Here is a 17,802-nt window from a genome sequence, read left to right on the forward strand (position 1 = left end):
TACACCTTAGAATCGACCACAAATAAGCGTGTGGGCTCCCTATGTTAAAACTTCAACTTTAATCTCTGAATTATTTTTGTCTAGCTTTTTTGTGGGAGGGGTACAAAAAAATGATATCAAACAAAACGAGTTTAACCGGCGCACGAGCATTTCTCAACATACCGTTATATGAGCAATTTATAATCAAAAGCAACTAGTAGTTTTCTTTCTGTATATTAACGCTTTATTTTCGGATGGTTTTTCATGGTTTTCGAGATTGGGATTACCGGAATTTCACGGTAAATTATAAATGCACGTGTCCATTGTTTACATTTGATCAGGTGGTACAAGTCGGAAGCCCAAGGGCCCAACACTGTGTGACGAAGGACTAAGAGAAACTAGCTGCGTTATTTTTGTTGTGGGTTGTAAGGTATTGAGACGAACCATAGCACGTCTTAGCTGGCTGGCAGATATCCTGAACAGGCGAACAGTCTCTGGAAGCAGACCAGAAAATCCAACTCGAGGAATCCTTCCAAGTTGATCGAACGATAGCTCTAAAAGATAAAAAAAATGATAGCCTAATGCACATGTTCATAATATGGACCTGCAATGTATTTTAAGAGTTCAAACAATACGTTGTCATGCAATTGCAACAAAGCAAAATCACAAGGTCCTAAGTAGAATAAAGTGTTAGGGTATGTCATGGTTTGATTTGACATCTCTCTGGTTGCCTTATTGCCGTTAGGTGTGCGATGTGTCACCATGATTTAGCCGAGCCAAGCCAAGCCAAACCAAGTCAAGCTAAACTAAATAAGCTTTATAGTCAAGTCTGGACGCCTGAACGTGCTGGACATCATTCCCAGGTTCAGATCATTCACATTGAGAGACGCGTTTCTCAACTGTTAGCGTTGAGACAACGTTGCAGGAACTCGTTGCAGCGACGCATGCTTTCGCAGCAACAAAATCACTTACTGTTCACAACAACATTTACACACCCTATAAAATGTATCAAGGTACGTTTCCATGCAACATGATCCCTGCTGTGTCAGCTGTTTTAATTTTATTTTCAAGATTAATTCTGGGGAAGTTCCCTGTTTCAAGAAAAATACTAAGTAATTGGTATTTATCTTACTTGCTAAAAACGTTTCCACTTTTGCATAGATCCGTGCATCCTGGTAGACCACTCTAACTCCGCTGGGCTGCCTGTTCAAATCGATCAGCTGCCGAGGAGTGTAGCTTGTGTTGTAAACGTTGCCATCGATATTGGGGAAGTGCGCGTTTTTATGAGCACTGCTTCTGCTCTGCCAGTCGTCCCAGATCTTATCGATCATTCCATGATGAAGGAAAAATTCAGGAGCGGCCGCTGCGTCCACCGAACACATTGTTCCACCGATGAGACAGTGCACGTTGTTATGAAAGATAGTACGAAGATCCTGCTCAAAGGTTTCAAATTGAGAAGCCGGTGTTCGTAGCAGTTCTTCCACAGCCACCGCATCCGGTGGCATTCCATCGAAGTTTCTAGTCAGGCAGTCTTCTGTTGCTGATTCAGGAAGGCTCCACCGGTCTTTTCTGAACAGTCCCGTTCTTACGCAGTCATTAGGTGGCATTCCGTTGCCACCCATACCAGAGCTACCACTGTGCCAAGGACTGGGTGCGGATGTTTGCCAGGGGTCAGCTGACACGAGGCTCCAATCCCAGAATGCTACTGTGAATCTATAAAAGTAAAAGAAAAAAGAAAAAATCAGCCTCATAATTATGAAGACAGAGCTGCCTTTTCACTGTTAGGATAGTAGCAAAGAGAAATTATGCGAGCAATATTCACTAATACTATTTAATTTGTGGTCAAATAGGGCGGAATAGTTAGTTCTGCAGTATTAAATGGTCACTATAGACTAGATGCGGTGTCCGACAAATGCAGGCAGACCTGCAGATTTCCAAATCTGCGGGCTTGCAGATCTGCAGACCTGCAGACGTGCCGCTCAAGTTAGCCTGCAGAATAACGTCCCCGAGCCGGTTGTCCAAGTAACGCTCCAGGTAGCCTGTTGTTGTACTAGTAGATAGTCCACGTCTGCGAGTCTGCAGTCTGCATTTGTTGCACAATGGAAAAGATTAGATGTCCATCTTATCATGTAAGCAGATATTTAAAGTCTCTTAAAAAGGAAAGGAGGGTTATACAGAAATAAAATTGGTACCTGCAGTCGATCCTTCTCATTAGGTTTTCGTACTGTAGTAAATAATACCTATGCCAAGTCAAGAAGTGGTCTCGCTCGTGAATTCTTGTCCGAAAAAGCCTTCGATGTTCAGTAATTAGATTATCATAAGTCGTTTTGTATCTTGGATCAGTTGAGGCTGTGTGGATGGTTTTTACGTATCGTTCCCTTTCAGAAACAGACATGGATGTGAATTCTTTCCGAATTCGCGTGCACTGTACGGGGAAGTTTCCTAGGCAAAGGCACCGCTGACCACACTGATCATAGACGAAGCGTCTATAGCCGTAGCGTCTATTTCTTTGACAACCTGAAGAATTGCAAGGCTTCTATCAGTATATATATAAAATAACTGAGATTATTACTCACGCACTAGTTTGTCCAAAAACTTATAAACTATTGTACCGGTAAAAAGCAGAAAAACCCGAGACCGACAGAAATTTCCTCTACGCGAGAGAGCGAAGGATTGCCCACACTAAGTTCAGTTTAATGTTAATTTGGTTTGTTAGTTGATAAAAACATAATTCCTCAATAATTCTTCTGAACGATTAAAGTGTTAGCAACTTATGACTATATACATGTCTTATAAACGTTGTCTTTGCTTTGATCCATGTATTTTGTGGGGGAGCTGAACCAGCGCTTTTCAGCTCTTTTAACCGCTATGATGATTGAGCTACCAAGTCAGCTACCGGACTCAACATTTACCATTATTTCTTTCCACAAACATTTTCTCTTCTTCATTAATTATTTAACCAGGCTTTTTTTATTTTATAGCCGAGAATGCGACCACGAAAATCGTCTAGCCTACGATTTTGATGTTTTGACAGGGCCACTCGAAAAAAAAGAGGGGGTAAGAGAAGTTTACTGCACATTTTGTCGTAAAGGAATTTTTAAAACAGATCTGTCCGACAGATTTAACGCGGCGTAAAATCTCGCCGCATATTATTTTAATAATTAACATTACGAACTTAACATGTAGAAATTTGGAAGAATGTACGAGCAATCCATGCACAGCCAGTCGGATATGATGAGATACAATAGGAATTGAAGTTCATCAGCCGTGTGAGAAAATTTTAACTGCTGAACAAAACTCGGAGTATTTTCGCAACAAGCAAAACGCTTAGGTCACCCATAATTCTATTATGGGCCCTTCCCTTTGTTCATTCTGACCGTTTGTGTACGTTAACTTTATGGTATCCACGTGTGATAAATAACCAATACCTACCATTTCTTCGACTATCGCATGACACAAGCATAGATGCCAAAAGAAAGGCAATACAGGCCACTTGGAACCAAGTTGTTTGTTTCATCTGTAAGGCAAAGAAAGCAATACAAAGTTAGTTACGTTAAAGGCCTGGCCCCTTTTCTTCGAAAGCATATTTAAAAGAACGGTAACCTCGGATTACTGCTGACAAGTTTTAAAGGTTTTTTTGTCTTTTAGTTTTGATGTATTTGTACAGTTTTAATGTTCAAGGCTGTCAAATGCAAAAATACAATGCACTTCCGCTTTTGGTTGCATGAAAGTTCGTAAAAGCTTGAAGCGAAAACGTACAAGGCCTTTGCAAGAACGTGTTGATGGTGGCAAACCAAATTATGGGAACTCATCTTTGAGATACTGTCTTATATTTTGGCTTGAATATGCAGGATTTCACAAAATTGAGACGTCAGCGTCAGTTTTCAGAGGAACTGCACAAATGCAAAGCGCGTCTCACCCCTGTGAATTGTTAATGGGGAGGAGCCAAGATAAAAAAACGTCTCTTGCAGTGCTTTGCTTCCATAAATTTACGGCATTTTACTAGTCACAATCACTCATGCATTGAGGGACTGCAGTAGTAGTTTGCAGTGCAAATGGAATAGGAGGAAAAGAAAACAGAGAGACCGCGTTTATTAACCAACGAGATTCTTAAGAGCATATAGTTATATTAGTTTTTTGAACGTTGTATACAACGTTCAGCATTTCAGTCAGTGTCAAACCAGTTAAAAAAACTTTGTCAAGCATATAGTAATTTGGCGTTTATGAAGTTTTGCTTTAAAACGCCAATCTGTCAACCGTAAGAGAGCATTATCTGGCTACTTTAAGCACACGATGTAATGCCTGATGACCCAAAAGCATAATTATATCAATCTGTCTGTTATATGCCTGAGATCTGAATGATATCATAAATGTGCGTACAACGTTTATCTACCTGTTACTTTATTTCTTCTTATTTAAGAATCAATCTTATCATGATTAGTAGATATAAGGTATATTTCCATCAACATCTCTTTGAGAGAGCTTTGCTGAAAAATTCAGGGTCACTCGGGATCTTTTTTCCTGCAATGTTATATTGTGTTAACGTACGTTGTTCTCTTGTGTGATCACAACAAATAAACCATTTGTTAATTAAGTGGAGTCTGCCAACTGCGGTCTGACAACATAAAAATGTCTTATCAATTGAATTATTTTGTCAGTACTCGTTCGGCTCTGATCATTCAAAAAAGAATTGTGGGAAGGGATGGCGAATGAAATTATTTAGGTAGTGGGGTTGAAGAAGAACGAATAGGCAAAATACCGACTGACTAACGTTACAGGAAGGTTCGGCACAACCATCGAACTCAAATACGGCAGGGTATCCAACATACGTATCCCTAAAAGATCGAAACGTTTTTCCCTAGCGTTTGTGATTAAATAAAGATAAAAACAGCGTTGACATTAACTGCACAAGAGTCCAAAACTGGATCAATGTAATGCTTCTTAAGATCATTTACATTCTGATTTTTTATGCGACTTTCACCGTCTTGCGGTTTTTTGTTGCCCTGCAACTCCAACTCGCGTGTGTAAAGCTCCAGCATGCTAATACCACCCTTTTTTACAAGACGTGTTTATTTTTTTTTTTTTTTTGTTTTTTATAAATTTTTTTTTTTTTCTTTCTTTTTTTTAAAAAACGTGCTCAGATCGCGCTGGAATTGCACCTGACTTCGAAAGTGCGAGCTCGACAAAAATCGGTGTTGAAATCGCAACCAAAAACACTTAAAATCGCCTGTGTAGATAAACTGTAGTCCTTCAGGTTTTTGCTAATTGCAAACGCGCAAAAAGGACTAAATAAAACGTACTGGCATAATTACCTGTTATGTAGTTTTTTTGTTTCGACGTTTTCTTCTCCTAGTTGGTAGTCAAGGTTTATTCAACCTTCGAATATTACTTGTTACTGAAGCACTGAAACAAATTTGTGTGTTAATTTATCCGCAAAGCTATTTGAAATCATTCCTTCAGTTCATCTTAACATCTCGTGTTACATGCACTTCATACATTCCATGGAATTAAAAGGAAGTTTAAATGACCGACCGACCGAAATTGTCCCTTATTATAACGTATTACGTCACGCTTTCCTCACGGAGTAGTCGAGGACTGCGATTGCACAATAATAACCAGAGGAAAGTGATAACCCAATCGGCCATGCAACCATCTCCCCTTACATAAAGAAACTTACTGAGCTCCAAGATTTTTTCGGCTACTATAGTAATCGATAGAGAGCAATCTAAAAGTTTGAGTAAAGGCAAGTGCCTGATCTGTTAAACATAGAATATTCATGAACATATTTATTAACAGTCTTAAGAGTCTTATTAAGAATTGTGTTACTGCTCATTTGTTTTGACCCCGTTTAACCTAAAGAGGTCAAAGAGCCGATGTGATGTTTTTTTCACATTGGTGAAAACCTTGAGCTGTAAGCTGATATTGCTATTTCTTAAGTCCTTACAAAGTTCCTTCTTTATCAACTCAATACGTTAAGCTGTTTATATTGTCGTTATGCGCGCTGATAGAAACTACACCGTAGCCTTATTGGCTGTCGCGTCAAGCCCGCTACGCATTATGCTACTTCACTGTTTCTGCTTTCTTCGAAAGAAGGTCAAAGAACGTTTAGAAAGAGCGAAAGTATTTTTGTCTTGGCACAAGCCAATGGAAGCATCAAATATAAATAAGACTGTGACTGTATTATTAAGGGATTTTGAGCCTTACTGAGGACTTTTGTTTCGGCTTATTTGTTTTGACTTAGTTTTAGTAATTTCCAATAGAATATATTCAGTTGTACTTCCTAAAGAGAATAAGTGAGACTCTCCATCTGCATTACTGAAAGCCCTTTTCGATCATGATCAAAATTTTACTTTTTAACGCATTTGCATTTAAGCGTGTTTAGTTTTGTAATATGGCAAAAACAGGAGCAGATATAAAAACCAGAGGAGCTATACTTGCTATCGCCACCCGCCTGCTACCATGTGATTTTCACTTTCTTCAACAGAGTTAAAGTTCCGGAGGAGGGGTCACTCTGTATATATATGATATTTTTTTTTAGTGGGGGGGGGGGGGGGGGGGGGGGAGGGGTTCACTCTGAATATTTTGGGGGGGGGCGTGGAACTCTGAAACCCTTACCCAATATCAGACCATGTTCAGCTTATTTTGCAACCCTATACTAGACTAGACACAAACTGAATCCCTACCCTATCCCAGACTTGCATAACTGTATAACTATCAGTGTTTTTAATGGGAACCCTTCTGCCAGCAACGTTGTTTTATTCACGTTTAAGAAAGCCTCTTTCTCTTCCGAGTTTCTATTTCTATTCTGAACTTAATTTGTCATATCACTAATCAGTTGCCCGGCAAATGATAGCCTATTCTAGACCAAAACTCTCTGATTTCTGTACCTTATCCCAGACTAAACTGCTTGAAAACCATACCCCTTCACGGCGGTGCATACCTTCATAGCTCATAGATTGGAGTGCTCCGGGATTAAATAACCCGAACTTTCAATCTACAAAATCGCACGTTTGGTTCAAATTTTCTTACTAAACTGAAGTTAGACAAAAATTGTTTAGCATTGCTTAATAATGTTATTATTATCAATTATTTCTAATCTTATGCTTACAGTACGACTTACCTTGTGCTCTGCATTAAATACGATGCGGTGTATATCCATAGAAAATGAAAGATAATCCGAATATGTTTACTGTGTCAGGATATTCAGACAACAAATGAAAAACCAAGGTTCGAAAGTAGTTTTATTTTAGTATTTACAATACCATCATTCGACTAACTGAATATTCATATATAGTAGTCTGATGATGGTATAGTTCATACCGAAATATTACTGCTTTCGAACCTAGTTCTTGTCATTTGTTGTCTAAATATTCTGACAAAATGAACATATTCGGAATATCTTTCATTCTTTATGTACTGAAACTGTCAGTAGGTACTGGGTACTGAAAGGGTTCTCAGAATCATAAAAATATGATATAGCTATGTAATCAAATCAGTGCCATTGAGCTGTGCGTGGAGATAGAAAATATGCGAAGGTTTGCGTGGTGTAGGAACGGGCCGTTTTATTTTTGAGAGAGGGGGGGGGGGGGGGGGGGGGGGTTTCTTGAAGTAAGATTTTTTTCCAGCATTGGTATTTTTTTAAGATTTTTTTTTTACCAGGTGGGGCTCGCCTGATTATTTTTCCCCGTGCTACTTGTGCATGATTTTTCTCTCCTACTTTTTTTTTTTTTTTTTGCAACAATTTGTTTTTCTTCGTTCTTGCTCGTACAATTCGAAGAAAGGACTGTAAGCACGCGTTGTTGTTTCTGTTAAATTCAAAATAAAAGTACATAAATTATAAGATAATTAATGGAAGAAGTCTTTTGTTTATTTTTAATGCATTTCTTTTTGTAAGCATCTATTTCATTTTTATTCCCACTGACAAAGCGATCGGAACCATGCGTAGTTATTTGTTTTCTACATCAATCAATCATGAAAAAACATCAGCCTTGCACAAGTTATAAAAGGCAATAACCTAATGGCAATTTAATTCACATAACAATATATGCGAATTATTATTTAATAAAGACGTATGGGATTCGAACCGAAACAAAACGATACCAATTGACAAACGTAACTCTACAGAAGATCGTGAAGCCTTTGATCTTCTTTATAATTAAAGCATGACCTTGCAGTAGCAGCCAATTAAAAAATAATAATAATAAGTCGTCCTCTCCTGTTTAGAATACGATATTTGGGGGTTATCTCCCCCACGCTTCTGGAGCGAGGAAGAATTATGCGGGCAAAGAGACTGACAGTTAACTTTAATTTGGAGTGCAAAAGAAACAGAATTGAAAGATCTATTTTCCTGTCAAAAAATTATTCGTTTTAAGAGAAGCAATTGGAAATCCTAACGATTTTTCCATCGAGTTTGTACTGCCAGGGAGTGTGCGGGACAGCGGCAGGAGCTTCAGACCCAGTCTTCTAGCTTTCTCCACTTCCGCTTTAGAGACGCTAAACAGCTTGATGGCTTGTTCACTCAGAACGGAGAAACGGCCTCGAGGAATTCGACTTAATGCACTCATGCTCAATTCTAAAAAAAGCGAGATAAAGCACTGTTAAATGATACACATGTAAATTAATGATGATCGGTCGAGAGCTATGGCCAGGGAGAGCAAATACCATGAAAAAAAAAGCAATCATAAAGACAACGTAAGGAAAACTTTTGGTAAACTTGAGAAATTGTCATAACTCTTCCTTACCCTCCCACCCCCTCCTTCCAAAACATTCGTTGGCTTCAAGGGAATATACCGCGCTTTCGAGCTGTCGCAGCGTCCGATTTCGCACCGATTTTTCGTCTTATTCGTTGGTAAATTTTCGGCGTTTTGCACTATTGTGCTATTGTATTAAATTACAGCATTGCATACCATGGGAATGGCACACAAATACACACATTTTTGCAGGGAAACCACACGTCTGCGACCTGTGGGTCCACTTGATGATATTTTTTTTCTATCTTTAGAACTAAAATTAATGTTTAATTACCTCCTAAACGCCTGAGCACACTTCTCAACTGTGGATTTTGTGTAGCCTGGTACTGAACCCGTACCCCTCCTGGTAATCGCAAATTGTCTAAAACTGCTCTAGCATGGAGATTACCAGTTCCAGGCATGGTTCCAGCGACTGAAGGATAGTGAGCATTCATATGCGCGTTGCTTTGTCTCTGCCAGTCCGTCCAGATCTTATCGACAAAACTATGGTGAAGCATAAACTCTGGAGCTACAGCTGAATGGAATGAGCACATGTGACCATTGATCAAACAGTGGACAGTGTCGTGAAGGTTTATTCGCAGACCAATTTCAAATGACTCGAAATCTGAGGCACGTATCCTTAGGACCTCCGCAACTGCGACGGAATCAGGTGGGTTGTCGGTTAAGTTGAACTGACGACGAAGACACCCACCGCCGGCTGACGGCACTACGTTCCAGGCGCCTCGCCTGAATGGACCACTTGTAACGCATTGCTGTGGTGTTTGCTCTCCATTCCCACCCAAACCACTGCTCCCTCGGAACCAAAGGTCTGACGGACCCCCACGCCACGGAGTCTGTGACACTACACTCCAATCCCAGTAAGGAACTGTTACTGTACAGTCGATACGTCGGAGAAGATTTTCATATTGCAAAACATACCAGCGATGCCACGGTAAAAAGTGATCACGCCCGTGAATTCCTGTTGTAAATATCGTTCTGTGTAAGGTGATGAGACTGTCGTAGTCTGGTTTGTATCTTGGATCTGTGGATGCGGTTAGGACAGTTCTTACGTACTTTTCACGATCAGGTCTTGGCATGGTTGTGAACTCGCGTCTGACACGTGTGCAGTCAACAGAGCGGCCACGTAAGCATCTACACCGCTGGCCACATCTATCAGTCACGATGCTTCCCTCAATACAACCTGCAACGCAATCAACAAGACACACTGCCGGTGTAAACGTGATTCTAGGCAAGGAATCGAAGATATTCTGAAAACATGTTTTACATCATTAAGCACCTTATATTAAAAAGAAAAAGCCTTGCTGTCATAAATCCCATTAGGTGAGTCAAAGGGTACGTTCGTGGTTCATGATCAATTGTCACTAGCTACATATGTACGATTTTTGACTAGTTTCATTTCGGTGTTGTTTTTGGTCATTTAACCATTTTGTGGATACTGAAAAAAACTAGAAACATGTCCCCAGCCTCTTGTTGTTGTTGTTGTTGTTGTTGTTGTTGTTGTTGTTGACACCACTACCCTATATTGACGTGATTATCAACCTAATGTTGATCCTTTAATGTTGAAAAGCTACACCGGTGTCAATCATATCTTTCGTGTAATAAGTTGGTATTTTGCACCATTAATCTACACTTTATTATTAATTTCAATGCTCACAACAGTACAGTACACCTTACCTGGACAGCGATTTGTGTTACATTGCCGGGCTTGAAAGGTGCTTCCTTGGCAGTTGGCACCTCCATTCCTTGGTGGGGGCCTGGTACATGTTCTTGATCGTCTCTGTGATCCCCCACCACAACTTCTGGAACATGAGCTCCAGGGTCGCCATAGTGACCATCCGCCATTTACTAACAAAAAAAAGTTATAGTATAGTTCGTGAAAATGTCTATGAAAGGTAAATTTCTGCAGTAATAGATTCCTGTTTTTTAACATTAACAGATTGAATTGGCCATACAAGACGATGTCTTATATAACTGATTACATTTTATTGCTCACATAATGGTTGATGATTATCCCAAAGCAAAAGCATTATAGGAAGCCATACGATGTTTGTATTTTTTTTTTGTAATCCCAGAACGATCGTTCGTTGACGCCGCGCAAACGGTAAATCCAAAGAAGTTGGTGAAACATGCCAAGTTTCCGTAATGTGATAGGATATTTTTTTCTTGTTGCCTCGTGTAGAATCGTCTGGATAATTTAAAGGTCAAATTGTCTTTAGCATCATGAACATGTAACTTTTATTTTTCGTATATGAATAATTTTCTCCAAAAGAAGTTGCATCAAGTTGACATTCTGTCAATTTTAAACCGTCAGCAACGTAGTAATAGTCAGTATGAGTGTGTCCGGGCAGCTTTTACCAACCTGCACAATTATTAGAACCACATCTTCGAGTCTGAGAATTTGAACCTGGGCAGTTAGCTCCTCCGTTTCTGGGAAAAGGGTTGTTGCATGTTCTGGTCCGTGTCTGTGATCCAAAGCCACAATTTCTTGAGCAAGAGTTCCATGGTTGCCAAGAGGACCAGCCACCATTAACTGTGGACATAGAATCATCATCATCATGATCGTCGTCATCATTATCTTTATTTACAAAATCACGGAGTCACGTTCATTAAAAAAAGGTTTTCAAGTGAACCGTTAGCTCTAAAACTTAATTGAAACCAAATTATTGCTACTTAACTATGATTACTTACTGAGTACGTGGCTTTCTTAATGAGCGTCAAAAACACATAAATAGTCAGAATAAGTGTGTCCGGGCCAGTTTTACCAACCTGGACAATTATTAGAAAAGCATCTACGAGTCTGAGAATTCCAACCGGTACCCGGGCAGTTGGCTCCTCCATTTCTGGGAGAAGGGTTGTTGCATTTGTGTTTTGTAGTTTTTTTTTTTTTTTTTTTTTTTGTTCTGTATTAGAAAACGACTGTCGAAATGCATCCATAGATAACTAAATTAAAAGCTCGACTAAAGCAGCCGCAAAAACAAATCGGTCATATATCGGTCATATATCGGTAAGTGTAGTTAAGAGCAAGGAATATTTTATTTCACATGTTTAACGAACCCTAAAAATATTATATTGAAACTTTTCAAAGGTACAAAATGTTAAAAAGGGAGAGAAAGGAATTAGATTAACGTTACAAAAGGTGCATTGTTTTACCAATATCGTTATACTACTACAAGTACTAAAAGCCAACATAGCGACTTCATGTTTTACAACAAATTTGCATGCTTAACATTTTAAAACGCATTTTAAATTACGTCCAAATATTATCTCACAGTGGAATCATACTTACTTGGACCTTGGCAACTATTGGTGTTACATCTCTGTCTTTGAAACCGAGATCCGCGACAAGTGTTGCGGAAAGTGAATGGTGAACGGTTGCGGCAGCTACGCACGCGCCATCGCGTCCCTCCACCACATGACCTGCTACAGGACCTCCATGAGGACCATGATGACCAGACGGCTGGTACTGATAACACACAGAGAAAAAATGACAGATATTGACAGAAAAGCAACAGGCATGACAACAAAAACAATAACACTCATCCCCACAACCAAATTTTATTTTCTACAACTGGGTCTACAATTCGAGACAAGAAGATGAGTAACACCCAAATTTATGAGCTGCTCCTCTTTCCTCCTTAGCTCTTCAAAGCTTTTTTGGTCGCAACATTGTATGGACAATGAGGGATCTGTAACCTTCATCGGTGAATGCGAATTCCACAACTTTTGGTGCGAAAATGTAGATATCTAGCGAACACTCTCTTAGTTGTGTACTTCATCTAATAAAGACGAGGTCAGAAGAACGTTTGCCTTGAATTGTAGGTGATGAGTCATGTGGACTGTCCTGTAGTACATGGAAGACAATTTACTCTATCGATGCCTCTCTTCGACTTGGTGTATTTAAATAGATTGAACCATTTCGTTAAAGAAGAGTAACATAACTCTGAGCTACAACTGGACACGATCTAGCAGTAGCCTCGAGAGAGAAATCAGTAGTATTACTGTCGCTCTTAGGACATCGAATCATCATCAAATTGAAATTACCTTTCTTTAACTTTTACTTAGTTACACATAACCATTCAACCCATACCTGTTATTTGGCAGCGGTGTCTGTTGCAAAGTTGAGTTTCCGAGATTGCTCCACGACAGTTTGTTCCACCATTGGACGGCGGAGGATTAGTGCAACTGCGCCTTCGTGAGCGAATTCCCCCATTGCATGTTGTGCTACATGAACTCCACCGAGACCAATTCGCCCAATGCCCATTTACTAATAAAACACAAACAGGACTTCAGCAATAGTAGTGACAATGAAAATAATGACAGCAAGGCACTACTGGCATGAAGCATTTTAGTAGATTGGGAGAACTAGATACAGAGGTTCTTATGAAAGGAGCTCTGCATAAAATGGATGAAACCTCTCACATTTTAAACTCTTTTGGACGTGATAATTTGACACTGTGAAATAAGGCGTCATACAAACTGAACATACTTCAGAATTCCCCTGCTACAAAACATAAAATATGATTTACGAAAAGATGAACGTTTATTCGTTTATCGCACGATAGAATTCCTTTGAGGTGTTTGATCGAGACGTTTAGGCTGCTATACTGCTAGTCTTCACCAGGCGATTAAACGTATACAGTCAACTTTCTCTTAACGGACGCCTCCATAAGACGGGCACCTGGTGTTGGCTCGGTCCCTGCCGTTTTTTCAGTCATTTTACTGTAACTTAACTCCCTATGAGACAGACACCTCTCTAAGACGGACAGTTGAGCCGGTCCCGAGTGTCCGTTTTTAGAGAGAGTCGACTGTAAAAGTTAATCTTCCCTAACATACACCACGATGAACAATGATGAACAATGAATACATCTTAATATGATTTTTAACTACTTGATGTTTTAACCGAATTCTTAGAATTCTATTAGCGACTGTATTTGAAAAATCGCAGGGTGTCTGTCATGTGTTAAAGCTTTGATGTTTGACTGACAACCTGCCTTGAGAATGACCAGGACAGGCCAGACCCTCCTATATAACAGAACGTCGTATCTTATAACAAAAACACAAACCTGGAGCTGAATTTCCAACTCTGAAGACGCTTCCAGAACCGATCCATCCCAGTCCTCTATAGCAATACCGGCCAAGACCATATTTGGCATAGTCTCGTTCAGCGTTCGGACCCCAACGACAATCCGCAAAGTCCTGAATTGAGAATATTCGGTATCCCCTAGCAACAGCTGCCGCGGCACACGCTCGTATGATATGGTTGCTATCTGGCCACCATCTCACGATATTGACTCGTAGAAAGACAGTGGAAAATACAGCTTGGCCTGGTTTTGTGACTCGGTCTTGGTAGCATCCTAATGACGTCACAGAAGCTGACCCTGGTAATACAATATAGATCAAGAAACAGGATTAGAATCTTGTCGACTACACTAGAAGTTAAAAGCTTAGCAACTTCTCTGGTGAAAACAATACAGAGGTTGGAGGTTGGTAAAAATTCAAAGAGCCCATAGCTAATCTCTATCACGGAAGATAGTATACATTTTCTCCTGAAATTTCCAATTACATTTTCACTTTATTTTGTTCATTTATCTTTTGATGCCATTAATTTCATATCAATAGCTCCCTGAAAACTACTTCGGTGAGCAGGGCCTCGTGTCTAAAGATTATCTTTATTATTACTTGTAGCTAGCAATTTTTGAAATTAGTGTATGGCTAGAACTTATTTCAAAAGATATATAATCGGCCAAAAGTCGGGGCCAGTTTTTCTCATAATGCCCACGGCCATTATGAGCGATGTTAATGGCGAGCTCGCTGGTAAAACGTGGGCAACAGCGCAGCAAGAGAGCCCTATAATAAGCCTTCTATTAACTGTCACTATATAAGGCTACAATAGCTCGGAGCCCCGTCTGGGAGAATATCGCGAGGTTTGTACCACAGTGAAGGACCTCACATACTTCTTCCAGCAAGTCCCTCACGCTCGTTTAATAAGAAGAATTTAGTATGGTTTCCATTATTAAATTAAAGTGTTTTTTTTTTGGTCCAGAGTTCCTCTAATTAAGGAAAACGACATTATTTAATTAACTGTATCACTTTCGACACCAACATCGCTCTTCCTTTAAATTAAACTTGTTGAGTGGCCGTGGCTTTTTGTGGTTTTCGTCATATGTGGTAATTTTAAGGATTTCTTTTTCATGCGTCCCCACAAACAATTTAATATCCAGGTTGGATGTCAGAATCTATTTTCCGCTTAAAATATATCAATACACATATCAAAGGACATGTAGGTCGTGATAATTGAAGAGAATATAAACAAAGGGAAATCGTTTTCATGTTTAGGCATAATCTCAAAGAGTCATGGCCTTAAAAATAAATTACGGGGACCGATGACGAGAATTTAAAATGAGCTGCATTTGGACTTAAAGGTTGATATTGACTATATTGGTAGGTTATTGGAACCTTGCAATGGATTTACATCAGTTTTACTTCCCATTTTTCTTTGTTTCTTTTGATTCTAGCAGATCAAGGCAGTGTACACAACTCAAATACAATAAAGTATCGATCATCTATGTTTAATTCCTATTTGCCTTTGACTAATTAAATTTTAGTTGAAGTTTCTAGACTGATCGCCGAATAAGATTTTAATTGAGCGATATAGCTTTTACATTGCCGAAGGGCAAATATAATGTACTCTTGGGCAGTTACAGACGTCAACAAAGGTTATGTTATATCGGTGATTTACTTTTGACCTTCGAAAGAAATTTATATGCTTAAGTTCATTCGTTTACGTACAGTGGTAAGCTTTTCAATGTACTCCCAATGTGCCCCCAGAGCGTGACGTCACGGCAGCCATATTGAATTGGTGTACTCTCTCCTTTGGGAAATTACTTCTAATTTTGTAAGACTATTATCCTATAATGTTTCAGAACTTATTTGAAAACTTTTCATTAAAGAAGAGCTCCTTTCTTTGCTGCCACTCAGTAAAAGTCAATCGTCGGCTAATCTCGCCTTACTTTCAAAGATGACAATAAAAAAAATAGTCAATAAAAGCGTTGAAAAGTTCGTTAGTTCTTGAGATTCAGCAATATCGCGAGGATGGTGAATGGCGGGATTCACCGCGGTCAAACGTCTCAGCCAGGAATTCTTTCTATTTCGCCGTTTTTTGTTCAAATTGAAGTGTTATTACGAGCAAGGATAGATAAAAATAGTTGCCGAGTGAAAGCATAATCCCATTCCCTCAGGTAAACCAGTGTTTTTACTTTTTAAATGTTTCGCATCCGAACCAAAGGTGCTTTGACAAATGGCGCCGACAAGTCCGCAGATCGCTATTTTCAAACACGTAGAACTTTTTTAGTAAAGCTCCAAAAAACTTAGTAAACCCTTAGGATACCGGTTATGTATCGAACTTTGAACTGTGAAAATTAAAACCTTATCTTTGCAGTACTTTTCTTATTTTTTGCATATTTCTGTCGTTTGACCGCGGTCGAATGGCGGGAGCTGTAGCCTTGTGTAAAGCGGAATTTACAGAGTTTTCTTCGCAATTCAGTGCAAAAGTATTACGAGAAGGCTGTTTCTCGAATATTGCGCGTTCCGTGGTTTTTTGATATATATATTTTTTAAGATAAAGAAATTCAAGCAAGTACGGAAATCAACCCAATAATCGAATAACCGTTAAAAAGAAGGAAAGCCATGCTGCATTCTTGTATTCCCCCTACGCGTTTTATTTCAGGCTAAAATTTCCTCAGTAAGCTCTCAAGGGCTTATTTTGGTCTCATGTTAATATAACATCCCGCAAATCGCCTCAAATCACAACAGTGTTATAATTATGATATTGAATACATTACCTCTTCTCTGTGAATTAACATCTCGGCAGGCCGTGAAGAAAATCACCAGAAAACACAAGAACTTCCGAACAGCATTAAATTCCATTCTGCAGACAATCTAAGAAAGGTACATTTTGACAAAAATAAAACGGGTAAGCGTTAATCTAAAGTAAATGCTAAAAGACATTCATGACAAGAAAATGCTACTTTATAGTCACGCAAGATGATTCGTCAGAAAAGCTGTCCAGAAGATTCCTTAACATACTCTCTCTTCATTTGCCGTTTAACTCTGGTAAATACGTGAATATTTCATTGTAAACGAAAACTGATCTATTTATGATGGAAAAACTTCTAATTTGACGTTCCTTTGCCAAAAGATTATTTTGAGGTTCAAGCACAGCTATATCCTAATGGTTTAATTTCCAATCCATCGGATAATCTCCTATATCTAAATTACTTCCGTTGAATAATGTAGAAGTATCCAATTAAGTAACAATGAAACCAATAGCACCTATAATAGTTTTTGAATTGAGCCTATTAACACTACTTCTATTAGAAACAAAGCATGTAATTCAATAATGTAAACTTACCTTATACAGTTCAAGCTACAAAGTTCTTCAATAGAATGAGATCCCAAAGTTCAAGCTGACTATATACATCAATGTCAATCAGTACTCATAGCCCTCCAATCAAAACGAAATCATAGGCGGGAAATAACCTCCACTTAAAATGCTAAAAACAAGTGACATATATAGATCGTATTTTGGTAAACGACTTCTCGGTTTTACCAAATGTTGTGAAAACTTGTAAGGATGCACTTTAAATCTGACGCACAAACTGTTCGTTTCAGTCGTGAAAGATTCCTATGCTATTAATATTGTACAATATTTACCTTTTCACTGTATCATTATGTATATTTGAACCCCCTGAAAGAGTCGATATTGGGAGTATGCTGTTGTACACAAGTTCTTTCAAGATTGATTTAATTATATTTTATTTTATTTTATTTTAAGATTTGACCAAACTGATGTGGCAGGGAGGTTCAAATATTTCTCTGTCTTGATGCAGCTATATATAGCTTGTACAAGTTTCTTCGGGTGCTAGAACTAAACTTATCTTGTGTTTCTTGGGAATTTTTTCTTTATTTGACTTCATTTTGAAATTTAACCAGATGACAGCTTAAGAGGTACAGCCTACCCCAACTCACTTGACTTATATTATCACGCAAAAATTGAGTCTAAAGTTGAATGGTT

The 17,802-nt window shown here is 38.9% G+C and overlaps 2 protein-coding genes across 4 annotated transcripts; both read right to left on the minus strand.

Moving 5' to 3' along the window:
* LOC144628510 (tyrosinase-like) lies at window positions 1–7,176 on the minus strand. 3 transcript variants are annotated; one of them, XM_078486623.1, is made up of 6 exons: window positions 7,100–7,145; window positions 5,280–5,382; window positions 3,412–3,496; window positions 2,172–2,496; window positions 1,112–1,692; window positions 1–533 (listed from the first exon to the last, which is right to left on the minus strand). In XM_078486623.1, exons 2-6 carry the CDS (start codon window positions 5,283–5,285, stop codon window positions 307–309), a joined length of 1,224 nt encoding a protein of 407 aa, XP_078342749.1. In that variant the 5' UTR covers window positions 5,286–5,382; window positions 7,100–7,145; the 3' UTR covers window positions 1–306. The 3 variants fall into 3 exon arrangements, with proteins under 3 accessions (XP_078342749.1, XP_078342748.1, XP_078342750.1); XM_078486622.1 differs by lacking the exon at window positions 5,280–5,382 and having other exon boundaries at window positions 7,100–7,176; XM_078486624.1 differs by lacking the exons at window positions 5,280–5,382; window positions 7,100–7,145 and adding an exon at window positions 3,739–3,833.
* A 654-nt stretch (window positions 7,177–7,830) lies between these two features.
* Window positions 7,831–17,802, minus strand: LOC144628477 (uncharacterized). The gene is made up of 9 exons (XM_078486582.1): window positions 17,140–17,802; window positions 16,571–16,667; window positions 13,793–14,107; window positions 12,817–12,993; window positions 12,016–12,192; window positions 11,089–11,259; window positions 10,404–10,574; window positions 9,004–9,909; window positions 7,831–8,551 (listed from the first exon to the last, which is right to left on the minus strand). Exons 2-9 carry the CDS (start codon window positions 16,653–16,655, stop codon window positions 8,319–8,321), a joined length of 2,235 nt encoding a protein of 744 aa, XP_078342708.1. The 5' UTR covers window positions 16,656–16,667; window positions 17,140–17,802; the 3' UTR covers window positions 7,831–8,318.

Source organism: Oculina patagonica, chromosome 10 (genome assembly GCF_052425735.1).
Source record: "Oculina patagonica isolate OP01 chromosome 10, crgOcupat, whole genome shotgun sequence".
In the NCBI taxonomy this organism is placed as follows: Eukaryota; Metazoa; Cnidaria; class Anthozoa; order Scleractinia; family Oculinidae; genus Oculina; species Oculina patagonica.